This window comes from Sus scrofa, unplaced genomic scaffold (assembly GCF_000003025.6).
Source record: "Sus scrofa isolate TJ Tabasco breed Duroc unplaced genomic scaffold, Sscrofa11.1 Contig1878, whole genome shotgun sequence".
Taxonomy (NCBI): domain Eukaryota; kingdom Metazoa; phylum Chordata; class Mammalia; order Artiodactyla; family Suidae; genus Sus; species Sus scrofa.
In genome coordinates, this window is record NW_018084968.1 from 1,670,175 (window position 1) to 1,697,353 (window position 27,179).

The following is a 27,179-nucleotide window of genomic DNA, read 5'->3' on the forward strand; positions in this document are numbered from 1 at the left end:
ATTCTAATGCCCCACTGTGGTCACAGTCTGGCAGATGGCACCTCATGGCTAGCCTGGCACCCTGGAGCTCCCAGTGGCCTGCTTAGACAAGACCGAGCCGTGGCATCCACAACATCCTCTGGGCCTGGCCCTCAGTTCCTCCCCATGCACCATAAGGACCTCAAAAGATTCCTCTCGCTCTGACATTTGCAAGCCCAGAAAGCACACTTGAGAGGGACTACCTGCCTGCCGGCCACACCCAGCAGACTGCACCCTGGCCCAGCCTCCAGCCTATATGGGACCCATAAATTCGCCTGGCTGAGTAAACACATTTTATTGGGCCCGGGGACACTTCTCGGCCATCCTGCTTCCCCCTTCCCTTGGCCCCTCCAGCCGGCCAGCACCCCCAGCGCAGCACCTCCCCGAGGGGCGGGGTGCCAACCCCCATCCTTCAGTCCCCCTCTGCCTCCGACCCCTTTCCCCCAACACACATCCAGGCCCTAAGGGGGGTGGAGATTTTCTTCTCTTATCAGCCGTTTTACTGCCCCCTCCTCCCTGGTTACACAGTAATTGCGAACAGAACTCCTGGCAAAGACGGGTCAGTGCCTATCAGCTCCCAGTCGACGGTTTATACTGGACGGAGAGAAAGGGGTACCTTCGGTGGTGTCTGGGGAGGCGGGTAAGAGGCACGCAAGCAGGAAGGGAGCAGGAAGGCCTCCCAAAAGGACAAGGCACCCTCGGCCAGGAGCCTACGGAGAGACTTGTACAGCAAAGTCGGGGAGAAAAAGGAAGAAAGTGATGGCCAGACCAGAGGTGCCAGGGGGGACTCTGGCTCCAGCACTCAGCCCAGCCCCGGCACAGAGAACCAGCCTGCCGGGGACCCAGTGACCCCCTCCTAAGCCACTTCCTACAGGGCAGCGGAAGCTGCTCTAGAAGCCCTCTTCTGGAGTCCGGGGGCAGTAGAAGCAAAAGAGATCCAGAGGAGCTTTCTGGGAGCACCCCTCAAGCTGTGGTGTGGCCCAGGACTGAGCTGGGGCCCCCCCCAGGGGTTACTCCAGCCTTCCAGAAGCCTGGCTGGAGCCAGCAGGAAAGGGCCACGAGCCAGAGAGAGGGCAAAGGTGGAGGGAGAGCCTGCCTTCAGATCCCCTCCAGCCGCAGCTCCCGCTTCCTTCCCCACTGTCGTGCTCCCCCCTGGCCTTGACCTCGGCCTCCACCCTGACTCCTGGGCCTAGGCTGGGGACTGTGAACTTGACCGCCCTGGAGAAGACTTGTCACAGGAGGACTGAACCCGGTTTGGCAATGGCAACTCCCTCACCAGCGCACCCGGGAGGGCTCTGAGCCGGTGGGCACGCGGTACAGCCCCTTCCAGCTTTCTCCACGTGACCTGTCTCCGTGACTCCAGGGTGTTTTTGCGGTGACCCATCGAAGTACCCGCGGAGATTTAACCATGCTTGGATAATCCGCCATGCGGATCCCCGTTCTCCACCTCTGCTCGCCCTCTTGATTCCAGGCGTTCCGGGAAGAGAAGGACGCCGCCCTCCACTGGCTTCGCCCGGGGCGCGCGCCAAGCCCCCTCCGCCCTCCACGCAGCCGCCAGCGGAGGGGGCCAAGGCGCACCCTCCTCTCCACTGGGGGATGGAGAGGAAGAGCCCGGGGTGCTGTGAGGCCCCAAAGAAGCTGGGCCTGTCCTTCTCCATCGAGGAGATCTTAAAGAGGCCGGCTGACCGGAGCGACGAGGTCAAGCCAAAAGAGGCAGGGGGACAGGGCGCCCAGCAAGCAGCAGCTGCAGACCCGGAGCCGCAGAGACCCCCGCGGGACCAACCCCCGGGTAAGTGAATCTGGCCTGTCCTTACCCACTCCCAGCTCCCCCAGAGCCAGCGGGGTTCAGGCAGAGACAAATCTGCTCCCTATCAACAAAAGGATAGACTCCAAAATTCAGAGATGGCAGGTGCTGGGCTGGTTGCCTTAAATACCTTTCTCTCCAGCCCAGAACCTTGGCTGTTCCCATGTGGATACCAAAGCTGGGTGAGTTGCAAGATACAGGGACCTGGGGCTTGTTTCTGTAACCAGGTCACAGCTGAGAATGCCCGCTACCATCTATTTATTCAGCATTTAGGTTGTGGTTGGCACTGTCCTGGAGACTGAGGGCTTCTCTGCGTTAACTTCAATAGCAACGCATAATTATCAAAAGGGCACTCATCTGTAAGAGGGGAGAGGTGGTTGCTGCCCCCAAGTCACATGGCCACAAAGCAGAGGACCTGGGACCTGGCTGCCCCCAAACACCTGCCCCAGACTGTTCTGTTCTCTCCCTTCATAAGCAGAGTTCAGCAGGCACGGCCTCTGGTGGCTGAAATTTGGCCCAGGATCCACTCGTCCTGATCACTCCCCAGGCCAGTGCCCACCCCAGGGCTTGTCCCCAAATATCAATGACCCCGGGCCCCTCCTTAAGAGCTGGCTTGAGTGGGGCTTGGAGGTGGGCTCCTTAACCATGCTAAGAGACAGGAATCCGTAGTCAGTCTAGGCTCTTCCCCAGCCTGCTGTGCCACCTCGGCCAAGTCCCTCCGCGATGACTGAGTGAAGGAGGAAGAAATGGAGCTGGTGATGAGGGTTCCCTGGAGACTGGAGACTGAAAGGCAATGAGTCTGGAATATGTTACCCCTCCCTCCTTTCCTCCCTTGAATCCAAGGAGAGGAAGCCCAGGGGGGCATCTTCCTACCAAACACACAGCCCTGCTCCCTTCCCACAGTCAAGTCTCCCAAAAGAGGGGGTTTGCTTAGCAGCCACAGCCACAGTCTCTAAGGAGCTGGTGGATTTCCCAGTAGCTGAGTCCATCAATGAGAACGGGTCCCAGCTTAATTATCAGAAGTTCGAATACACAATGAGCATTCACAGAAACCATTCTTCTCAGAGTCTAACCTGAGTCTCTCCTGCTGCAGCTGCATAAGATCCAAGTCTGTGCTCTCTGCTGTGTTGAGAGAGGGAGATGGCATTTCCCCTACCCAGAGCAGCGTCCCTTCCTCTAGCCTGACGTTGGTTGGCGGCAAAAGGAGGCCAGTCATTCTAGCCTTCCCCTGAAGCTGCTGGCATGTTCCATGTCAGCTATCCTGCTGGCCCCAGAGGAGACCCCCAGTAAGTGCTTGCGAAAATAGCATCATGAGATTGGACTGATTGCCCTGTGGCTCTCACCGCAATCGCAAGGCCATTGTTCCACCCATCTGTCACAGTGGCAAGCCCCACCTTAGAGCTGATGCAACCAAGAAGAAAAAACAAATCACCTGCACAAACTACACAAGCAGGTGGCATTAGAATAGAACACTGGTGGCCTGAGACCATCCAATCTAGATTTTTCCTGAACGTGGCTTAAATACATACATCTCCCCACTAGGCTGGAATGAAGCATTTCCAAAAGACTCGTGAGGGTCGACCCGCTGATTTTCAAGATGACTTTGAGGGGCACGGGGACAAAGATGATTTATGTCAGTAGTTCTGTAATGATTTCTACACTAACCTATTTATGACGCGTGATTCTACTTACCCATTTATGGTCATGATGTGAGGTTTTCTTTCAAAATAGATGTATTTATTTAGGTAAAACAGAAAAAAAAAAAAAAAGGCTATTCTTTTTTTTTTTTTTTTTTTTTTGCTTGCTATGACCGCACCTGCGGCATATGAAAGTTCCTAGGCTAGGGGTCTAATCAGAGCTACAGCTGCCAGCCACAGCCACAGCCACAGCCACAGCCACAGCCACCCCAGCTCTAAGCCGCATCTGTGACCTACACTACAGCTTACAGCAACTTGGGATACTTAACCACTGAGCAAGACCGGGGATCAAACCCACATCATTGTGGGTACTCGTAGGGTTCGTTACTGCTAAGCCATGATGGGAACTCAAAAAAAAAAAAAGCCTATTTAAATGCTAAGCCGATAATAATGCAGACGGGATGCTTACAGGTCAGAAACTGCAAAGGTAACTTGCACAACCTGCAAGCGTGTGAGACGCTTGACCGAGCACAGGGGGCAGCGAGCTAGGATTCTAGAAACCTGGCCTCTAAGACCAGGCCTGGCACCCATGCACAGGAGGACCTCAGGCAAGCCACGCCCCTCACTGGGCCTCTATTTCCTTCCTTATCTGGGACAGGAAAGAGCAGAGCTAGAACATTCCTAAGGTCCCTCCCCGCTCTGACATGCCATGACCGATTCCACCACAAGCTGGTTGCTCAGAAGCCTTGGTGGTGTCACTTGTGGTCATTTTCCACCTCAGAAGGTCCCTCCCTACAGAGGGCAAACCAGGCAAACCAGCTCTGGGTCTCTGTGGCGTCTCCCCCATTTCTCTTTTCTCTCATAAGGACACCAGTCATTGGATTTAGGGCTCACCCTACATCCGGGAGAATCCCATCTCACGATCCTTCAGCCAATCACATCTGCAAAGATCCGATTTCAATGCAAGGTCCCATTCACAGGAAGCAGGGGCTACGACTTGGACATCCCTTCTTGGGGGGGGGGAGCCCCCTCCCCCTTCCCTCACTTCTTCGTCCCCCTCATTTTCCTCTTTGACCCCCCTCTCCCTGTCCCCTCCTCTTTCTTTTCTCCTCCTCCTCCTTCTTTCCCCCCTTCCCCTCCCCCTCCGCCCCCTCACTGCCTAAAACCAAAGGCAGTGGCTCTGCTTTGCTCTGAGCCCTGGGAGAGGGACCCGGCTCAGCGCTGTGACCAAAGTCATGAAAGCCTCTGGCTCTCAGACAGGTAGACCCAGGGGCATCCACGAGAGCAGACGGGAACAGAGCAGGACGAAGAGCTAAGCTCATCTCTCCCCTGGGATACGTGTGGTGTGGACTCTGTCACCAGACCCTCTTTGGTGGACACCTGCCACCAGACCCACAACCTAACGTGGCTATGGGAACATTCCTAAAGGGCTCAGGGGCACCTGGAGGCTGGCTCTAGAATTGAGAACCTGACTCGGTCTTAGCCCCTGAGAGATGGACAAGGGGCTTGATCCCTGCTGCAAAGAAGCATTGTATTCATGTGGGCTCCCCACAAAAAGCAGACCTGAAGGAGGATTTGAGCACTAGCAGTTCATTTGTGGCCTGCAAGAACCTCGGCAGGGAAGTAGTAAAACGATACAAAGAGCAGAAGGCTGTTAAACAAAGGGCACTTGATTAAGCCAGTGGCTACCACGGGAAACTGAAGCTTAAAACCTTTGGGAAGTGGAGCATATACACTCCTTGGAATTATCTGGGCTTTTTAGCCTGGAAAGAGATAACCTGGCAATACAAAGCTGGTTTTGGAGCACAGAAAGTTCTGAGGGATACAAGCAAGGCATCAAAAACATTGCTCCACAGGGAGAACAGACTTGTGGCTGCCAAGGGAGAAGGAGAGGAAGTGGGATGGACTGAGACTTCGAAGTTGGCAGACGCAAACGATTCCATTTAGAATGGATAAGCAATGACGTCCTGCTGTACAGCTCAGGGAGCTGTATCCAATTTCTTGAGCTAGAACATGAAGGAAGATAGTATAAGAAACAGACTGGGAGTCCCCGTCGTGGCGCAGTGGTTAACGAATCCGACGAGGAACCATGAGGTTGCAGGTTCGATCCCTGGCCTTGCTCAGTGGGTTAAGGACCCGGCGTTGCCGTGAGCCGTGGTGTAGGTTGCAGAAGCTGCTCGGATCCGGCGTTGCTATGGCTGTGGTGTAGGCCAGCGGCTGCAGCTCCGATTCGACCCCTAGCCTGGGAACCTCCATGTGCCACAGCCCTAGAAATGGCAAAAAGACAAAAAAAAAAAAAGAAAGAAAAAGAAACAGACTATATATAAATATGTGTGACTGGGTCACTTTGCTGTACAGCAGAAATTGACAACACTGTAAATCAACTCTAACAAAAATAAATTTTTTAAAAAAGGAGTTCCCATTGTTGATTTATAGTGTTCTGTCAATTTCTACTTTTTTATTTTATTTTATTTTATTTTTCTGTCCTTTTTTTAAGGCCACACCTGTGGCATATGGCATATGGAATTTCCCAGGCTAGGGGTCAGATAGGAGCTACAGCTGCCAGCCTTCACCACAGCCACAACTTGGGATCTAAGGTGTGTCTGCAACCTATACCACAGCTCACAGCAATGCTGGATCCTTAACCCACTGAGCAAGGCCAGGGTTCGAACCCGCATCCTCATGGATACTAGTTGGGTTCATTACCACTGAGCCACGATGGGAACTCCTACTTCTTTATTTTACATAAATTTTTTAGAAAGCCTTTCGTGTTTCACATGGATATTCCCAGCAGACCTTGGAGAGAAGGAAACCTTTGCTCAATCTGAGCTTTGATGGATGAGTGAGTTTACATAGGCAGAGGAGGACACGCAAGCCAGATGTAAGGGGTCCTGAGAGCAAGCACACGGAGGATGCAAGGGGGCGGCTGATGTGAGGGCTCTAGAAGCCATCGGGTGGGACCGAAATAATGGAAATGAGCACTGGGGAGAAAGCAGATGACCTTGGAAAGGAATGCGAAGAGCCTTGAATGCTGCACCAAAGAGCTGGCCTTGCACGCTGTGGGCACAGAAAGCTGTAAAAGGCCAGGACCACCTTGGAAGAAGGAGGTTTGCACCTATCTGCCCTGGGAGGCGCCTCCTTGCATCCCACCTGTCCTGCCCAGGAGGTGCCCCCGGCCTGCAGGAGGGCCCCAAAGGGAGCCTGCATCTCCTCCCTCTGAGCCCACTGCCTTGGGAACACAAGGACAAGGCCCATTTCCAGACAGCCCAGCAGCAAAGTCCCCCCGCCATCCAGTCCCAACTCAGACTCTAGCTGAGCGGCCAGGGCCAATTAGTAGACCTCAGAGAAGGAGCAATCCGGGGAGGGAGCCCGAGCGGAGGGGAAACATCGGTTTATAATTAGGTGGCCTAATCACCTGTGTAAATTGTGTATTTCTTATGATCGATGTGCTAAACGGCTCAGGTTTAATTAAGTTCTGCTGACTCGTCCTCTTTGAAGACCCACTGAAGTGTGATGCACAGTTCCCGCAATTAATAACCCGGAGAGGAGCAACTCAAAAGGGGCGGCCGTTCCCCGCCTTCTTCCTCCCCGCTGTTCCTGCGGCCCTTCCCCGGTGCCCTTGGATGGGGCTCAGCGCTCTCATCGTCCTCTCTGAGCCGGAGCCCAGAGCATCCTAGCCCTTCCCCATGATTAAGTATCATCCCGGGCATGGGGCACTCCATCCATGAGCTGGTACTACCAGCTTCCTATTGAATGAGGTCCCTCTGGTTCAAAAATTCTACATGCGTGCAGGGTCCTGTGTTGAGCCTTCTTCTCTGTTCCATATTCCACGTGTGCTGGTCCCTCACCTGCTACTTCTCTCTTCCCACCCGCTGTGGTCTGTAACCCGGGCATCAGGCTTGCTTGCCCCCCTCACGCCTTTCCTGGAGCAGCCTCCTTCTGCGTATGGTGGGAAAACCCAAAGGTTGACCTTCATCCTTCCTGAGCCAACATCTCAGACTCTGCTCTTCCCCAGCCTCACTGCCCTGTGGACCATGGGTAGATCATTCCGCTCGGAGTTAGCACCAGGAGCCCCAGGACGCCATCCTCCCCGCGGGACACACCCCTTCTCCCCAGGCGCCCCTGGAGAGGTGGGCGTGGCCTGTCCTCCCTTTCTCTTGCTTTCCCTGTACTTCCAGTTTGCCCAAGGCCATCAAAGTGGGCTCCATGACCAATGGACACTCTCTTTCCTAGAGATATGGGCCAACTAGAGAAAACTGCAACACCAGGAGAAACTTGAAGCGAGACATAGAATATGACTTTTTCAAGAACCCCATGGGAAAACCTGTTAGGTAACACTAGCCAATAGCGCTTTCTCTGAAAATGGAAATATTCTCTATCTGTGCAGCCACTAGCCACGTGTGGTTTTCGACCTATAGCTAGTGTGACTGAGGAACTGCATTTTTTATTTGATTTTCTTTAAATAGCCATATGTAGATAGTGGATACCACATTGAACAATACAGATCTAAGGAGCTGAACTTTTAACAAGGTCCAGCCTTAGATCCTAACCTTGCTTCCCTGACTTCAGGGTCAAGTCTCTCTGCCTCCCGAAACCACTCTTCTGGTTGGGTGTCACGGGTCAGATTTCAGGGAAAGAAACCCCACTCACTGGGAGTGATCTTGGCTGGATCCAGGACCCCCGTCCCTATCACTCCTTTTTAGAGTTCTCCAACTGGGGGATATTTAGTCTCAAACAGCATCGCAAGGAGGTCTGTATGGGGACAATCATTGCTGGCTATGGCATCCCAAGGACCCATGCTTAGTCTCTGAGAAGGGGCTTTGGTCCTCTAAGTCCCGCAGGATGGTCCACTTGGGGCTTAGCCTCTACCTCCCCACCAGTGTGAATTTTAGACACCTCTTTTCCTTGCCAAGAGAAGTCCCCTACAGCTGTTGGACATACACCCACCCCCACAACCACCACCACCATCACCACCACCATCATCATCATCTCTCAAGAATAAACCTTTATTCTGAGGATGTATAGCTCAAAACTAATGAGAAGAAGTACTTTTCTCACTGGTCCATCATTTGCCAGACAGCCCCACCCCATGAAGTCAATAGTCACATATTTTTCCAAGTAGGTTTCCAATTCTTTCCCCTTTCTCTTTTTTTTTTTTTAATAATTTTTTTTTATTTTCCCACTGTACAGCAAGGGGGTCAGGTTATCCTTACATGTATACATTACAATTACATTTTTCCCCCACCCTTTCTTCTGTTGCAACATGAGTATCTAGACAGAGTTCTCAATGCTACTCAGCAGGATCTCCTTGTAAATCTATTCTAAGTTGTGTCTGATAAGCCCAAGCTCCCGATCCCTCCCACTCCCTCCCCCTCCCATCAGGCAACCACAAGTCTCTTCTCCAAGTCCATGATTTTCTTTTCTGAGGAGATGTTCATTTGTGCTGGATATTAGATTCCAGTTATAAGTGATATCATATGGTATTTGTCTTTGTCTTTCTGGCTCATTTCACTCAGGATGAGATTCTCCAGTTCCATCCATGTTGCTGCAAATGGCATGATGCCATTCTTTTTTATGGCTGAGTAGTATTCCATTGTGTATATATACCACATCTTCCGAATCCAATCATCTGTCGATGGACATTTGGATTGTTTCCATGTCCTGGCTATTGTGAATAGTGCTGCAATGAACATGCGGGTGCATGTGTCTCTTTTAAGTAGAGTTTTGTCCGGATAGATGCCCAAGAGTGGGATTGCGGGGTCATATGGAAGGTCTATGTATAGATTTCTAAGGTATCTCCAAACTGTTCTCCATAGTGGCTGTACCAGTTTACATTCCCACCTCTTTCCCCTTTCTCTTATCTCCAGGGCAAGCCATATATATCTTAGGGCTGCTCCCTTAGGTACACAAGTGGAAACTTGAAATTATTATTTTATTAAGGATTCTATACTTAGTCATGAACCCTTGTTTGCCTATGTTTCCTTCTGGGGGGAAGGAGAAGATGGCTTATTTTTGTTATAATCTACATTCTGTTTATAATCTTCTGTTCTCCATGTTGCTTACCTCCATGTGTTCCAGTTCTACACCCTACATTTCCTGTGCTGTATCCTCTGTTCCAAAGTTCTGTGTTCTCAGAGGAATCCCAGATCCATGCTGTCCTTGACCTCCGTTTGCCCATCCAACCTGAAATCTTCCATTCTGTGATTTTTATTTTATTTTATTTTATTTTTTGGAAATTTCCTGTAGAACTGCGCTGTATCATCTAAAATGCTGACCCAGGAGTTCCCGTCGTGGTGCAGTGGTTAACGAATCCGACTAGGAACCATGAGGTTGTGGGTTCGGTCCCTGCCCTTGCTCAGTGGGTTGACGATCCGGCGTTGCCGTGAGCTGTGGGGTAGGTTGCAGACGCGGCTCGGATCCCGCATTGCTGTGGCTCTGGCGTAGGCCGGTGGCTACAGCTCCGATTCGACCCCTAGCCTGGGTACCTCCATATGCCGCGGGAGCGGCCCAAGAAATAGCAAAAAAAGACAAAAAAAAATAAAATAAAAAAAATAAAATAAAATGCTGACCCAGTGAATGAATGAGATGAGATGAGATGCTGTCACCGCGGCTTGTTCATTTCTGTACTCCTGCAGAATGACTATTAGATGCTGGATACACAGAAGACATTCAGGAAGATCTTGGCAAGGGACTAACTCTTGCCACTTCTCTCTACATCTATTCTGGTTGGGTTTGGCTCTATCCCTTAAATAGACCCCCAGCTCTAAACATAGAGTAAACAGCTCTTTTTAAATTTAAAAAGTAGGGTGGACTTAAGGAGGGAAAGGGGATAGAGAAGAAGATAGATCATATCACAATCCAGTTGATTCACAATCCAACAGCTTCCCCTAGGGGGTAGTCATGTTTGAAACCTCACTGTCTGTGACTCCTGAGAAGCTTCCAAGAATCAGAAAGATGAGTGAAAGTATCCTGAGGGGATTTAAAAAATGGACTAATAACAAATGTGAGGGGTGGTAGGGAGGAGCAAGACCAAAGGCCAACTACGAAACCCACTCATATGCTCTTAGAGATGCGGGAGCCATTAGGCCAGCAGAGTCGGCCTCAGCAGAAAGCTCTCCTCTCTGGCCCTCTCCCACTCGCCAAGCAAACTGGCTCCCCAGGCAAGCCCCGAGGCAAGGAATTTTAAGTCATTCAGCCTCCACCTGAAGAGAAGGAGAATTACAGAGTGTCAGGATGGATTTGGCCTTAGCAACCGGATCCTTCAACCCCTCTCTCCTCCCCCATTCTACAGATGGGGAGACTGAGGTCCAGAAAGTAACTAAAACACGGTCCTAGTTGTAGAGTAGTGCCAAGAACAGAGCTCTCAGCTTCAGAAGTGCAGTTCATTTGCTTTTTAGGGCCGCATACAAGGCATATGGAGGTTCCCAGGCTAGGGGTCGCATCAGAACTGCAGCTGCTGGCCTACACCACAGCCACAGCCACAGCCACATGGGATCCAAGCCACATCTGGGACCTATAGCACAGCTCACAGCAACCCTGGATCCCTAACCCACTAGTCAAGGCCAGGGATCGAACCCACATCCTCATGGATGCTAATCGGATTCGTTTCCACTGGACCATAATGGGAACTCCTCATGATCATTTTCAGAAAGCAGACTTTTCCTATAGGAGTGAGAATGAGCTCAGGAGCCGCAGCGGTCAACGAAAATGGCAAGAATTCTAGCGGGCCCCGAAAGTGAAGGCGAAGTTGTGCTTTTCCCACGATTCCTAAAATTGCATCCTGCGGTCTTTGGTCCAAGTTAGAGTAGAATCGTAACCCTGGCCTCAGAAGACGACTCTGCCCACCTGGTTTGGCGCTGCCTCTAAGGCCCGCCATCCCTTGACTTCACCAGGACGGACAGCAAGACTGGTTGCCTGTCCCTCCTCCTGACTCAGCTTCCCTGGCCCTTGTCCAGGGCAGCCTTCCACATGCCTTCTTCATTCTCCCAGCCCCTGATCCCTCGAACCTCCCTCATTCTCTGCTGCTGACCTGACCTCCCGCTCTCCTGTCCGGAAAAACTCAGCGCCACGGGTGGTGGGCACCTCTGACCAGCCTGCCCCGCAGCCCTGCTCCATCAAGCCCCCACTAGAGCCCTCTCTCTCCCTCCTCATTTCTCCTCCTTAGTCTTTAGATGTGCTCCAGGCGGCACCTCAGACTCCTCCCCAACCTCCCTCTAGCCTTTCTAGCACCTTCTCAAGATATACGTTCTTAGAGTTCCCACTGTGGCACAGCAGAAACAAATCCAACTAGGAACCGTGAGGCTGCGGGTTCAATCCCTGGCCTCACTCAGTGGGTTAAGGATCTGGCGTTGCTGTGAGCTGTGGTGTCGGTTGCAGACACGGTTCATATCGTGAGTTGCTGTGCTTGTGGTGTCGGCCAGCAGCTGTAGCTCTGATGGGACCGCTAGCCTGGGAACCTCTGTATGCCATGAGTATGGCCCTAAAAAGCAAAACAAACAAACAAAAAGATAAAAGTTCTTTCACTCACCACCTCCACTTCATCACAACCGTTCACACCTCAACCCAATTTAATTCGGAGTTCCCGTCGTGGCGCAGTAGTTAACAAATCCGACTAGGAACCACGAGGTTGCGGGTTCAATCCCTGGCCTTGCTCAGTGGGTTAAGGATCCGGTGCTGCCGTGAGCTGTTGTGTGGGTCGAAGATTCGGCTCGGATCCCGTGTGGCTGTGGTGTAGGCCGGTGGCTACAGCTCTGATTCGACCCCTAGCCTGGGAACCTCCATATGCCGTGGGAGCGACCCTAGAAAGGGCAAAAAATAAAATAAAATAAAATTTGCTTTGGGGAGTTCCCCTTGTGGCTCAGCAGTAACAAACCCAACTAGTATCCATGAGGATGTAGGTTCGATCTCTGGCCTCACTCAGTGGGTTAAGGATCTGGCATTGCCACGAGCTCTGATGAAGGCTGCAGATGCTGCTTGGATCTGGCGTTGCTGTGGCTGTGGGGTAGTCTGGAAGCTGCAGCTCTGATGCAGCTCCTAGCCTGGGAACCTCCATATGCCTCAGGTGCAGCCCTAAGAAGACAAAAAAATAAAACTAAAATAAAATCTGCTTTGAAGGGCCAACAGGTATCTCAAATTTAACATGTCCAAATAGAATACCTGATTTCCCATCACACACACGCATACACACACACACACACACACACACACACACACACACACACACACAGGCACACAGGGCTGGCTTCACAGGCCTGTGTGTGACCAGCATACTTGCACAGGTTCTGCGCTCAGGAGGCCCAGCGCTTGGGGTTTAAAGCTTACAGTCACCATCTTGAAACTCTTTTTTTCTTTTTTTTAATGAAGACACTGCCTCAGGAGTTCCCGTCGTGACGCAGTGGTTAACGAATCCGACTAGGAACCATGAGGTTGCGGGTTCGATCCCTGGCCTTGCTCAGTGGGTTAAGGATCCGGTGTTGCCATGAGCTGTGGTGTAGGTTGCAGATGCTGCTCAGATCCCGAGTTGCTGTGGCTCTGGTGTAGGCTGGTGGCTACAGCTCCGATTTGACCCCTAGCCTGGGAACCTCCATATGCCACAGGAGTAGCCCAAAGAAATAGCAAAAAGACAGGGGAAAAAAAAAAGATACTGCCTCTTTTTTTTTTTTTTTTTTTTTTTTTTTTTTTTTTTGGTCTTTTTAAGGGCTGCACCCGCAGCACATGGAGGTTCCCAGGCTAGGGGTCTAATTGGAGCTGTAGCTGCCGGCCAACACCACAGCTCACAGCAATGCCAGAGCCTTAACCCACTGAGTGAGGCCAGGGATCGAACCCGCAACCTCATGGTTACTAGTTAACCACTGAGCCACGACGGGAACTCCACCATCTTGAAATTCTTAATCATTTTTTGTTTGACTCTGTGTTTCTTAAGTGAAATCCAGCAGGACCACGAAGCATGCAGCAGGGGCTTGGAGCTTCAGTTCATGCTCAACACCCCTCTTGCCTCCCTGCTTCCCTGGGATGAGCTCTCGGCCACCTGTTTCCCCGCCCCTACCCAGTGCCCGCCTCCTCCATCCTGCGAGCATGTGTTGGCGGTGGGGGTGGGGAGATGGATATGAGGACGGTCAAGGTCAGACACACACCCTGGTGCCAAGTTGCACTGTGGAGCCCTGGAGCCCCATGAGGGGCCACACTCACGCTCTCAGTATCCCTGTGCCCAAGGGAGCAGGGCCTTCGATAGCAAATAAAAAACTAGGCTGACAGGTCAAGAGAGAGACTGTGGAAGAAATGGGAAAAGCCTTCATTTTGAACAAGAGGACTCCCGTTTTTCCTTTTGACTAGGCCCCGCATATGCAGCCAGCCCTGAGTGGACAAGAGGCCGGACAGGTGGCTGGAAACAGACTATAAGGGGCTGATTACTGTGGTTTTTTCCATAAAAGCCTCGATGATAGTCGATCTCTGTTGCAACGACTCACTCTGCCCTATAGCACGAAAGCAGCCATAGACGAAATATAAACCCATGGTGGGCCTGTGTTCCAATAAAACTTTATTTATAAAAGCAGACAGTGGGTCAGATTTGGCCCCAGGCTTATCTTACTCCAAGATAAGAGGAATTGTTTGAAAGCATCTGAGCAGCAGAAAGGGCAATCGCATAAGTTTCTAGAAGGTCATCTTGGCCACTCTGTCCAGGTGGGATGGGAGGGGTCAACCTAGGGGCAGAATTTCTAGGAAGGTAGACATTGTGAAACTTCAAGATAAAGAACCAAGGACCACGTAGTGGCAACAGGGGTTGAAAGGCTCTGACGAGGCAGTATGAAAGCTTTGCTGAGATGCTGACACCAAGGCCACTGACTCAACTTGGACCCTCTTCCATCCAGAGGAGAAGAAGGGCAAGCGGAGGATCCGAACCACCTTCACCACAGAGCAGCTGCAGGAGCTGGAGAAGATCTTCCACTTCACCCACTACCCCGATGTCCATATCCGCAACCAGCTGGCAGCCAGGATCAACCTCCCAGAAGCTCGGGTACAGGTACAGCAGCCCATCCGTCAGCTCCCACCTCATTGCCCTTGTGGCCATGGATGAGACCCCAGGTATCCTGCACCCTCTGGGGCTGCCCCATATGAAACTGTCCATTGGCTCTACCCCATGAATACAGTTCTATTGGCCCAATACTATTTCCAGGAAAGAGGGCACCACAGTTATGGTCTCTCTCCTTGGGGGATGGAGACAGAGGGGGTATGGATGATGGCCTTTGGTTTCTTCTTCTGATCCCTTCTTCTCCACATGGCTGGGGTTCAAGAACATCATTCACAGAGTTCCCTGGTGGCTCAGTAGGTTAAAGATCTGGCATTGTCATTGCTATGGCTAGGGTTCGATCCCTGGCCCGAGAACTTACACCCGCCATGGGCATGGCCAAAAACAAAACAAACAACAAACAAAAAACATGACTCATTGCGCAGCCTCATTCACAAAACAGGTCTTGACAGTCTAGATCAAGGCTCACCAAAATTTCTATAAAGGACAAGATGCTAATTATGTCAGGCTTGTGGGGCCATATGGTCGCTGTCACAGCTATTCAACTCTGCCCTTGTAGCACAAAAGCAGCTGTAGTTTACAATATGTAAATAAACGAGCATGGTTATGTTCCAGTAAAACCTTACCAGTGAACACTAAAATTTGAATTTCGTATCATTGGCATATGTCACAAAATATTATTCTTGTTTAGACTGTTTTCCCAACCATTTAAAAATGTGTAAACCATTCTTAGCCCAAGGGCCATGAAAAACCAAGTAGGAGGCTGGAGTTAGCCCAAAGCCTTAGGTTTGCCAATCCCTGACCTAAACCATGTGGGCATCACTTTGGAGGCAGCACAGGGAAGTGGCAAGGACTCTCTAGAGTCAGAGAACTCATCTGTCATTTCGTCCATGGTCTCCTCTGTAGTGAAGAGATACAGTAGCCCCTTGTCACTCACCAGGGGTATGCCCCACCCTCTTTGCACATGCTCAGTTCTGCAAGTGTGACGCCAGCAAATCCAAATCCAGGGTCCATGTCAACTTTCCCCCCCTTGTATCATCCTACTTTTCTTCTGGCTAAGGACCACCCCTTTCTGGACTTCGCCACTTTTCCTTCCCATTTAAAATTAGTCACCAGCTAATAAGCACGTAGCAGATGCACCCACTGTAAAGCCCAGAATTCTGCGGCCGCCTGGACAGAATGACCAAGCACAAATGGCCGCGTGCCAGGGACAATCAGGGCACTCCGACCGTCAATGTTCAAACCAGTCTTTGCCACCGGCCCCACGGGGGTGGCACACTGGTGGCCTGCCAGCAGGAAAAAGCCCACAGATGGGTTTTAGTTGATCTGGGCGGCATTTTAAACCCTGAGCTTTCACATAAAAATCAAGACTTCTGCCTTAGAAGTCGGATGAGGCTGCAACACTGGGCTCACATTTCCACGTGGTAACTGCTGACTGAGAAGCTGCCCCTTTAGGCTCTGTTCACCGCAGACCCCACCACTCCCAGTTATATGACACCCAGCTGTTTCACCCCCCCACCCCACCCCCCCACGAGACCCCAGCCCTGAAGGCACTGAAGGTTGCAATCCTGGGGCCCCTCGCCAAAGGCCAAGACATCGAATCCAAATCCAAAGACATCGAAGCTGTCGTGGAGCTTTCTAAACAGTAACAGCGTCGGTCCCTTGAAAGGCACCGTTATTATGCATTTTGGAGGGAACTAGATGGAGAAAATTCCTTTTACTTACCTCCATCCTCTCTCGCTTTCATCTCAGATCTGGTTCCAGAATCAGCGAGCCAAGCGGCGGAAGCAGGAGAGGACCGGCAGCCTGGGGGCTCCGCCGCATCTGAGTGAGGCGGCCCTGGCCCCGCCCACAAACCCGGACGTAGCCGTGAGTGGCTGAGGCACCCGGGGGGCGGGGCTGGGGGTGGTGCCGTTATCTGGGAAGAATCCCATCCAGACCGCAAGGTAAAGAAACACCTCCTCCGGGTATAAAATGCGCAAGGACAGTTCTTTTAGAAAGAGCCTAAGCACGGATGCTCAGGAAGTCAGTACCTTTCCGTCCCCGTGTCTTCACGCACTGAGTGACAATCATCGTCCTCTTCCTCCTCCCCAAGCCGATTTGTAGTCCTTGTGCAAAACTTCCCAGTTTATGGAGGGGGCTGCAGAGTAAAGGGCGGAGCGTGGAGGCTGAGCGCATCCGCTCAGGAGTCTTCTGCCCAGGTTCGAATCCCACCTCTGCCCTTAGCAGTGTGGCCTGGAAGAGTCACTGGGCCCCTCAGAGAGCAGTCATAGATTCAATGACGGTGAAAGGACCGTCTTGAAGAGTGCTCACCACCTAAGAAATGCTCCCTAAGGACTAGCTGTCCATTCAGCCAACACATATTTGGAGTGTGTACCAGACACTAAACAGGAGAGGCTGCAATATGCAAAATAATCCTCTGGATGACGCTTTGTACAAACCCACAGTGACGCTATGAAGTAGGACTTTTTTTTTTTTAATTTATCCACTTTTTACTGATGCAGAAACTGGGCTTTGAGATGCAAAGTGAATTTTCCACGGTAAATAACTGCTGTAAATGCCAGGATGGGGACCAGGTTTCCTGCCCCCCAACCCACCCATCACACACTTCTCCCCAAGTTGGGCCCCTGACCTACCAAGAGTCTGGAGGGAAAGGCTGGAAAGCCCCAGGACAGAACAGGTTAAAGCTGAGGGCTCACTTCTCTCTCCTGGCCTCTCCTTGTGACAGGGCCCCATGCTGCTGCCCCCCGCACGGCCCTGGCTGACTCCTCTCTCAGGGTGCTGTCCGCTGGCTCGAGGTCAACTAGCCTCTGCCTGGCTCCCCGCCCGGATCACCCTCCTCCCATGCCACCCATGGGCGACACAGCCCCTCCCGGGCCCTCCCAGCCAGCAGACCTGTGTCCCTGCACTCTGCTTTTTTTCCATCTCCTCACCCCAAATGGGGCAGCATCTGTGCCACTTCCACACAGGGACCGGACATCCTCTCCCTGGCGGAGCCACTGTTCTCTCCAGGTGAAGGCAGGTGGCAGAAAGGTGCCCAGGCCTCTGGGGGAATCGTCTCAGAATTCACAGCCCAAGAAGCCACCCTGAGTGCATCCCTTGGAAGGTTACATCGGACTCAGCAGCAAGATGGCCAATAAAGGAAGCTCTTATCTCTCCTGGCCAGTGTCACCTGCCGCTTCGGACGACAGATGCTGTGTGAGGTCTCGGGATGAGCTCAGGAACAAGAAGGTCATCCTCTTGCACCTGTGCTGCCTTGAACTTGCTGTGTGACCTCCAGCCAATCACTCACCCCCTCTGGGACTCATCTGTAGCAGAAGGCAGTTGGACAAGATGACTTCTGAGGACCCATCGGGCCCTTACTTTGGGGAGGTGGACCATGGTGAGAACAGAGGCACAGAGGAAATCCAGGAGAGTTTTGTTCATCCATTGGTAAGACATGTATTAAACACCTACTGAGTGCTTCATAAATGGAACTGGACATTGGCCTGAACAACTGAAGCTCTGATCCCAGGAGCTCAGTCCAGGTTGGTCAAAGAGATGATACGGACCACCCCTGCCAGCAGACATTCTGTCAATGACCCTGCAAGAGGCTCACACCGAAGCATTCTGTTTGGCTTTGATATGCGTGTCCTAAGGAAGGAAAGAAATACAGAAATATTTCTTTAAAAATTTAAACAGGAATTCCCATAGTGGCGCAGCGGAAATGAAACCAGCTAGGAACCACGAGGTTGCGCATTCCATCCCTGGCCTCGCTCAGTGGGTTAAGGATCTGGTGTGGCAGCATCTGTAGGTTGCAGACATGGCTCGGATCTGGGGGTGCTGTGGCTGTGGCTGTGGCGTAGGCTGGCAGCTCTAGCTCTAATTTGACCCCGAGCTTCGGAACCTCCATATGCCACGAGTGAGGCCCTAAAAAGCAAAAAAAAAAACCCACAAAAAACAAACAAAAAAAAACCTACAAACAAAATAAAAATTTAAATAGAATTTCCTGACTGATTTTTCTGCTGGATCGAGGTGGGATGTTGTCTTTTCTGGTTTGAATGAAGTAAGATCTTTTCAGAGTTTATCCCCCCAGGACTTGGGGGAGTGATAGGGAGGGAGTAGGATGGTTACACGGGTAGTTGTAGAAGTCCCAGTCGGGGACCACAGATAGAGAGGAAACCTAGGGAACTTGGGGAGACCACGCTAAGTTAATAATTGCTCAAGAAAGCCATCCGAGCAAGGCAGGCTTGCTTGACGGGTGGAGGCTCCAGATGTGCCTCAGGTCACTGGCTGGGGGATGGGGTGAGGCCTGCATTCAGCTTCAGACCCAGGGCAGGAGGTTAAGGACCACCCTTCTGCTGGTTGGAATAAGCAGCAGGGCGGTCCTAGTCTGACCTTACAGGGTCAAATACTCTCTTACCAGATACCAAGGAGGAGCTACTACTTGAAGAAAGAGGAAGAGGCGGTCTTTTCCCACCCCCCCTCCCTTGGATTGTAAAAGTGTGGCCCATTGAATCCTTGGAGCAGAGCCTCCTCGCCTGCCCCTTTGCCCCTCTCACAAGCGTCCTATCTTAACAAGTCTGCTTCTTGCCTATCACTCTGTCTCTCACTAAATTCCTTCTGCACGGGTCAGCAAGAACCTGAACCTCAGTAAGTCCAGACAGCGGGTGAGTGATTCTAATTTAAAAACTGTGGGTTTGAGTCCCAGTCTGGGTTTAGGCTGGGTTCAAGTCCCAGCACATGGGTTTAAGTGCCAATCTGGGTTCTGCTCTGTTTGAGTCATAAGTACTGTCAGTTTCTGGAAGGGCCCAGTTGCAAGTCCAGCCTGACTGTCCTGAAAAGCCTAGAAAAGAGAGAGGGACAGAGAGGAGAGGGAGACTGGTTTTTCTATAAGGAATTAGCTTTCAGTTCAGGAAGCTGAGAAATCCCATGACCAGCACTTGGCAAACTGGAGACGGAGACCCAGGGGAGCAGAGGGGATAAGCTCCAGGGTAAGACCCAAGGCAGGAGAGGACCTATTGTTACCAAAGTCAGGTTGAGCTGCTCATCCTTCGAAAGCCAATACGCAAGAGACAATGTTGGCTGAAAAGGAAAAGCTGCTTTATTCAGGAGGCCAGAAACCTGGGGAGAAGGCAGACGTGGGTCCAAAATTCCAACTCCATTCTGCTTGACCAAGAAAGCTTTTTAAAGGGAGAATCACTGGGGGAGGGGACAGAGTCTTTTTGACCTTGGGGTGCATGCAGACTTTCTTCTGATTGGTTGGTGATGAGGTAACTGGGAGGAGCTCCAGGAATCTTGGGCTTAGCCTGAAGTTACCACCCTTCCACCCCCCACCCCGCCCCAGAGAAGATATTGTTCTGTATATTCCTTGAAGAGGAACCAGGACCCTGCTCCAAGGCTGCACTGTGATTTCTGGACGGCTCCCCCCTCTTTCCTGCATTCGCTCCCTTCCCTGATTAGCTACTGTTTGAATCAGCCTTTTGCACCTCGGGGAAGGTCCAGGAGGTTGAATAAAGTCTATTTCCTTCAAACAAGAAATAGCAGACACAGAAAGTATTTTTAGCCCCCCCACCCACCAAGCACCCCCCAGGGTCTTGCTCCATTTCACTAAATCCCAGCTCAGAGAAAGAGGGTGAGTTCTTTCTGTTCTCTGCAGGATCGGGTGAGGCCTACCCCCGTAGGAGAAGGCCTACCAGATCAAATGCTCGACTCATCCAGAAACCCCCTCACAGACACACCCGGAATAATACACGGAATACCTGGTCACCCTGTGGCCCAGTCAAGTTGACACATAAAATTAATCATGCTACTTCCCATGCCCTTTTCCCAGTCACATTCCCTCCATCTGCCAGAATCCTCTAGAAACAGGATTTGGCCAAGTACAAGAGGTTCCGGTGACCAGAATGTCTCAGCCTCAGTACAGATGTGAAAGTTGATTTCGGGGGAATAAGAGGGTGCCACCTCTTCCTTTCCAGGGATTTTTTCCCCCAAGAACTATTCTGTTCCTTTTACTTGATAGCTATGGGGCAAAGGAATCATTTTAGAACTCTTTTTTTTTTTTTTTTTTGTCTTTTTAGGGCCACACTTGCAGCATACGGAGGTTCCCAGGCTAGGGGTCCAATCGGCGCTATAGCTGCCGGCCGACACCACAGCCACAGCGACCTCAGATCAGAGCCGACCCACACCATAGCTCACAGCAACACCAGATCCTTAACCCACTGAGTGAAGTCACAGATCAAACCTGCAACCTCATAGTTCCTAGTTGGACTCATTTCCACTGCGCCACGACAGGAACTCCCTCGCTGTTGTCCCTTGACTGTTCCTCTCTGGCCTCTGCATCTCTTCCCTTCCCTGATTAGCAACTGTTTGAACCTGCCTTTGGAACTCAGGGAAGGTCATGGCTGAAGCCCATTGCCCCAAAACAAGAAATGGGGACACAGAAAAGCCTGTGTGTCCAGGAGCCCCACAGGGCCCGGCTCAGTTTCATCATCAGTTGTGAAAGCTTGAGCAAGAGACACGTCCCCTCTTTGTGTCTTTTCCCTGGAGAGCGAGTTTCTTGTCTCTTAGAGTATCTGTCTTGAGTTAATACGTTTGGCAGATGGTAGGCACAAGTGTTAAGAAAAAAGTCATTTTTCCAACTCTCCCTTCTATCTCTTTCAACTTCTGATCTTGAGCAACTACCCTGATCCCAGACTCTGTCCCAGGAGTTCATACACCAGTGTTCAGGAGGTCAAGGCAAAAACATACACCTCAGATTGGGACTCCAACCCATGGACAGAGACTCTTAAGCCAGCCAAGACCCAAAATGGGACTCAAACCCTCTGTTTTTTTTTGGGGGGGGGGTTAATTAAAATCACATACCTACTCCCAGGACTTAATGAAGTTCAGGGTTTTGTTTTGTTTTTTGTTTTTGTTTTTGTCTTTTTAGGGCCACACCCAAGGCACATGGAGGTTCCCAGGCTAGGGGTCTAATCAGAGCTGTGGCCACCAGCCTACGCCACAGCCACAGCCACAGCAACACCAGATCTGAGCCACATCTGCGACCTACACCACAGCTCACAGCGACACCGGATCCTTAACCCACGGAACAAGGCTGGGATTCGAACCCACAACCTCATGGTTCCTAGTCGGATTCTTTTCTGCTGCGCCACGACGGGCACTCCAAGTTCAGGTTCTTTATGTCTCAGCATGGAAGGAATTCAGCGAGAGGCAAAGGGATAGGTAAGAAGTAGACTTATTGAGAGAGATGGAGAGTGGGGCGTCTCAGAAGTGGTCTGGGAGACACATGGTCCATAGACAGAATGACGTCTGTTTCAAAAGGCAAGAGAGCAGCCCCGAGAAAAACACTCTTCACATTGGGTGGGCCCTTTCACAAGGCAAGAGGCCCCCCGAAATATGGGGTGGTGAGTTTTTTACGGACGGGCAATTTCAAAGGCTGATGAGTAGGAGGATTATTCGGACTATTTCCGGGAAGGGGTGAGGGTTTCCAGGAATTGTGCCACCGCCGACCACCTTTTTGGCCTTTTATGGTTCAGCCTGGGAACTGTCATTGCACCTGTGGGTGTGAATTTAGATGCTAATGTGTTACAATGGGTGTGTAACGAAACTCAAGGCCCCATGGAAGTCAAATCAACCACCATCTAGGACCTAGTTGGTTCTAACCAGGTCTCGTCATATCCTCAAACACTTTTATTCCTTTAAAGGTTGTGCCCTGTTCCCTTCCCTCCTGTTTCTGAAGAGAGTATGCAAAACTGCATGTGTGACTGTGTTTATTTTTCCCAGACAAAACCATTCATCGCTTTCATCAGCTTGTCAAGGAGCTCTGCAGCTAATAATAACAATAATAAAGAATCCCCGTCGGGAGTTCCTGCCATGGCTCAACGGAAACAAATCTGACTAGTAACCTTGAGGACTCGGGTTCGCTCGCTGGCTTCACTCACTGGGTTAAGGATCTGGCGTTGCTGTGAGCTGTGGTGTAGGTCACAGACTCCCGGCTCCTATCTGGCGTTGTTGTGGCTGTGGCATAGGCCAGCAGCCTGCAGCTCCAACTCGACCCCAAGCCTGGGAACTTCCATATGCCATGGGTGCGGCCCTAAAAAGACAAAAAAAAAAAAAAAGAATCCTCATCAGTCATATCTGCGTAATACCTTGGTAGGTTTCTACTCTAGCTGTGTGGACTAGAGGCTTGAGAGGAGTTAAAGGGTCGCCTTTTTTTAGGGCCTCGCCCTCGGCTCACAGAAGTTCCCAGGCTGGGGGTCCAAACAGAGTTGCAGCCACCAGCCTATGCCAGCCGATGCTACAGCAACACCGGATCCTTCACCCACTGATCGAGGCCAGGGATCAAACCTGCATCCTCATGGATACTAGTCAGATTCATTATAACTGAGCCACAATGGCTCCCAAAGAGTCACCTTTTTAAAGGTACAATCATAGAAAGATAAAATGAACAAGTGCGGAGTTCCCGTCGTGGCGCAGTGGTTAACAAATCGGACTAGGAACCATGAGGTTGCGGGTTCGATCCCTGCCCTTGCTCAGTGGGTTAACGATCCGGTGTTGCCGTGAGCTGTGGTGTGGGTTGCAGACGCGGCTCGGATCCCGCGTTGCTGTGGCTCTGGTGTAGGCTGGGAATTGGACCCCTAGCCTGGGAATCTCCATATGCCACGGGAGCGGCCCAAGACCAAGAAATAGCAAAAAGACCAAAAAAAATAATAATAACAATAAAACAAAATAAAATAATAAATAAATAAATAAATAAAATGAACAAGTGCCAGAGCTTTATGTAACTCGCTAATTAATGGGGAATCAGTAAGACGTCGTAACAGTTCAAAGGAGAATTCTAAGAGCAGCGGGGAGCAGGAATGCTGAAAAGAATTACAAACAGAGACAAAAAAGGGTCCAAGGCCACAGGGAAGTAATCAATGGTGTCTCCAGGAGAGGAAAAATCACTTGCATTTCTATGGACAAGAATCATTTGCATGACTACCAGTTTTCTACAATTTAAAGAGTGGAAAAATAGCTCAAAGACAATGAAAGGCACAGAATTTCTAGAAGAATGTGCCAGATCAAACAACAATCTTTTCACGCCCGTTTCAAAGTCTTTCGGTTTTTCCTGACCTAGAAGTTGCTTATTCTCTTGGGGACCACAGGTCCTGCCTCAGAAGTTAGCTGTGAGATTATATTAGATGATCCAGCCAAGGGTTTTGTACTTTAAAATCACTGGGAAGTTAGGAAATTATTATTTAGGGCCTAAACTCTTCTAGAATTCAAAAAGTCTACATCTAAAAATTGTTTAAGGGAAAAAAATCTACACTGAGAAAGAGGTCAGAAATACAGTAATATTTTGGAGTTCCCATTGTGGCTCAGCGGTAATGAACCTGACTAGGATCCAAGAGGACTCTGGTTTGATCCCTGGCCTCCATCAGTGGGTTAAGCATCCGGCATTACCGTGAGCTGCAGATGCGGCTCAGATCCTGAGTTGCTGTGGCTGTGGTGTAGGCCGGCAGCTGTAGTTCTGATTCGATCCCTAGCCTGGGAACTTCTATATGCTGCAGGTGCAACCCTCAAAAATAATAAATAAAACCAAATCTGTTCACTCCCTAGCCCAAACCTGCTTTTTCCTCAGCCTTCCTTGTCCCAGCATATGGCAGCCCCTTTCTTCTAGTTGCTCGGAGACAAATCCTTAGAGCACTTTTGATAACTGTCTCTCTATCTATCCATCTATCATCCATACATATACCTATTTTATTAAAGTATAGTTGATTTACAAAACTGTGTTCGTTTCAGGTGTACAGCAAAGTGATTCAGATACATATACATGTACTCCTTTTCAGACTCTGTTCCATTATAGATCGATTACTACATGAGTTTGGCTCTAGTTCTCTGTGCTATGCAGTAGGACCTTGTTGGTTTCCTACTTGTATAGTGTGTATATGTTAATCCCAAATTCTCAATCTACCCCCCTCCCTTTTCCCTGTCACTGTAAGTTTGTTTTCTATGTTTGAGAGTCTATCACTGTTTTGTAAATAAGTTCCTTTGCATCATTATTTATTTATTTATTTATTTATTTATTTTTGTCTTTTTAGGGCCACACCCACAGTACTTGGAGGTTCCCAGGCTGGGGTCCAATTGGAGCTACAGCTGCTGGTCTACACCACAGCCGCAGCAAAGCCAGATCCTGAGCCGCATCGGCAACCTACTCTGCAGTTCCAGATCCTTAACCCACTGAGTGAGGCCAGGGATCAAACAGGCAACCTCAAGGTTCCTAATCGGATTCATTCCACTGCGCCACGACGGGAACTCCTGCATCATTTTTTAGATTCCACATATAAGTAATATCATATGATATTTGTCTGATGACTGTCTTTTTTTTTTTTTTCTCTTTTTGCTATTTCTTGGGCCGCTCCTGCAGCATATGGAGGTTCCCAGGCTAGGGGTCTAATCAGAGCTGTAACCACCAGCCTATACCAGAGCCACAGCAACGTGGGATCCGAGCCACGTCTGCAACCTACACCACAGCTCATGGCAACACCAAATCCTTAACCCACTGAGCAAGGGCAGGGACCGAACCCGCAACCTCACGGTTCCTAGTCAGATTCGTTAACCACTGCGCCACGAAGGGAACTCCTGATGACTGTCTTTTTCAGTCAAGCAGCAAACTCAGCATTCAACTCTGCCTCCCGGACTCCAGCCTCGATCCCCTCCCCGCGTTCACCTTGCACCACCTGGGCTCTAATCTTCACTCCACAGCCAGAGATGCTGGGAGAATGTGAGTCAGAGCATGACTCAAACCCTCACGTTCTTCTCCATCTTACATGGGATTAAGCGAAGGTCTTTCCTGTGGCCAACAGGGAAGGTCCCGTGGCTCCCTCACGTGCCCCAGCACTCCCTGCTCCAGCCTCGCCAGCCTCCTACCAGCTGCTGCTCCACGGTGCCCAGCACATTCCCACCCCAGGGCTTTGGCACTTCCTGTCACTGCCGGAAACATCCTTTTCTAGCCCTTTGCCTGGCTCACTACTTCACTCCTACCAGTTCTCCACTTACACAGCACCCACAGAGCCAACCTCAGACCAACCTGCCCAAAACACCCACATCCTGTCATTCCCTGTCCTTTACCCGATTTTTAAAATTTTTGTAGTACTTATCAGCATCGACATATTATGCATTTATTTATTTATTGTCTATCTCCCAACAGTGGAATGAAAATTCCGTGAAGTCAAGGATCTTATCTGGTTTGTATGCTGCTATCTTCCCAAAACAGAGAACGAAATGGGGCCTGGCACATAGCAGGCACTCGATATTTGCTAAATGTGCGCGCGCGCGCACACACACACACACACACACACACACACCTATGTATGCCTAGGAAGTTCCTAGACAGATACCAAAAAAAAAAAAAAAAAGAACTGACAGAATCCCTTCCAGAGACCAAGCTGATGGTCTCATGTGATGGAGAAAGGAACGTTTGTTTTCCTGCTGCCTGGCCATGTTTGAATGTTTTGCCCTAAGTATATAATTTTATAAATAAAATAGACAAGGGATGTTTTTTTCTCACTTCTCTGGTGCTTTACACTTTCACATGCTGCTATCAGAGTCCAAGTGGGGTTGGATCTAAAATTCAGTTATGTCTCCAGAAGATTCCATCTCTACACTCTGCTTTCTTGGGCATAAGCCAGACTCTCAAGTCCACATCTTCCCAACTTCACACCAAGGGAAAGAGATTCTGTCTTTTCTAGGGTTATTAGGGACTGAGTGCCACTAGGGACTGAGTCCCATTGACCATGCCCAAGGCAGAAGCCATTTCTCAATCTGTCCATCCCTAAGGCTTGGGTGCAATCTTCTGACTGACCAATGGTACAGCCAGAGGTAAAGTCAGTTCCACCCCAGCCACATGGATTAAGAATAGAGGGAAAAGGATCCCCTGGGGAAAATAGGATGCTGCTACCAAAAGAAAGGGAAATGGATTCTGGCTTGACAAATAATAGGTATTTACTACAGATAACCCCAAATGTTCTCTATTTATACCACATAAGAGTGTATTCACCTACAAGAAATAAAAGATCAAATCAACAGTAGCTTACACAAATACGAATTTGGATTTCTCACATAATAAGAAATCCAGAGGTGTGGCCAGCATGTCTATGAGTCATTTGACCTTTCCCTCATAGCCACACAGTGGCTGCTTCAGCTCCAGCCATCGCATCTGCATTCAAGTTGGGAAGAAGCAAAGAAAGCAATGTCAGTGACATCTGTCTCTTCTATTAGGAAAAACAAAACACTCCCAGAACCCCTCTCCCACAAGGAGGCTTCCATTTAAGACTCTGTAGCCGGAGTTCCCATCGTGGCGCAGTGGTTAACGAATCCGACTAGGAACCATGAGGTTGCGGGTTCGGTCCCTGCCCTTGCTCAGTGGGTTAACGATCCGGCGTTGCCGTGAGCTGTGGTGTAGGTTGCAGACGCGGTTCGGATCCCGCATTGCTGTGGCTCTGGCGTAGGCCGGTGGCTACAGCTCTGATTGGACCCCTAGCCTGGGAACCTCCATATGCCGCGGGAGCGGCCCAAGAAATAGCAACAATAACAACAACAACCAAAAAAAAAAAAAAAACAAACTTCCAACAGACAATTTAGGAAGCCTGAGCCTCTGGCGCCATCCCCACCATATGCTGTAGTGGCCCATCTCCACAACGCAGCTTCCTCATCCTGTATAAAGTAACAT

At 50.4% G+C, this 27,179-nt stretch overlaps 1 protein-coding gene and 1 long non-coding RNA gene across 3 annotated transcripts in view; one reads left to right on the top strand and one right to left on the bottom strand.

Moving 5' to 3' along the window:
- On the top strand, nt 1–18,240 carry ISX (intestine specific homeobox). The gene is given in 5 exon segments (XM_013997557.2): nt 1–1,807; nt 14,328–14,479; nt 16,238–16,354; nt 17,214–17,399; nt 17,401–18,240. Coding segments are annotated over 5 exon segments (873 nt in total). The 5' UTR covers nt 1–1,614; the 3' UTR covers nt 17,626–18,240.
- Nucleotides 18,017–27,179, bottom strand: part of LOC102164846 — a 17,881-nt gene continuing 8,718 nt past the window's right edge. For both annotated transcript variants that reach the window (XR_303380.2, XR_002341050.1), the window contains exon 3: nt 18,017–18,118. This is a non-coding gene — a long non-coding RNA (uncharacterized LOC102164846). The remainder of the gene's footprint in view (nt 18,119–27,179) is intronic.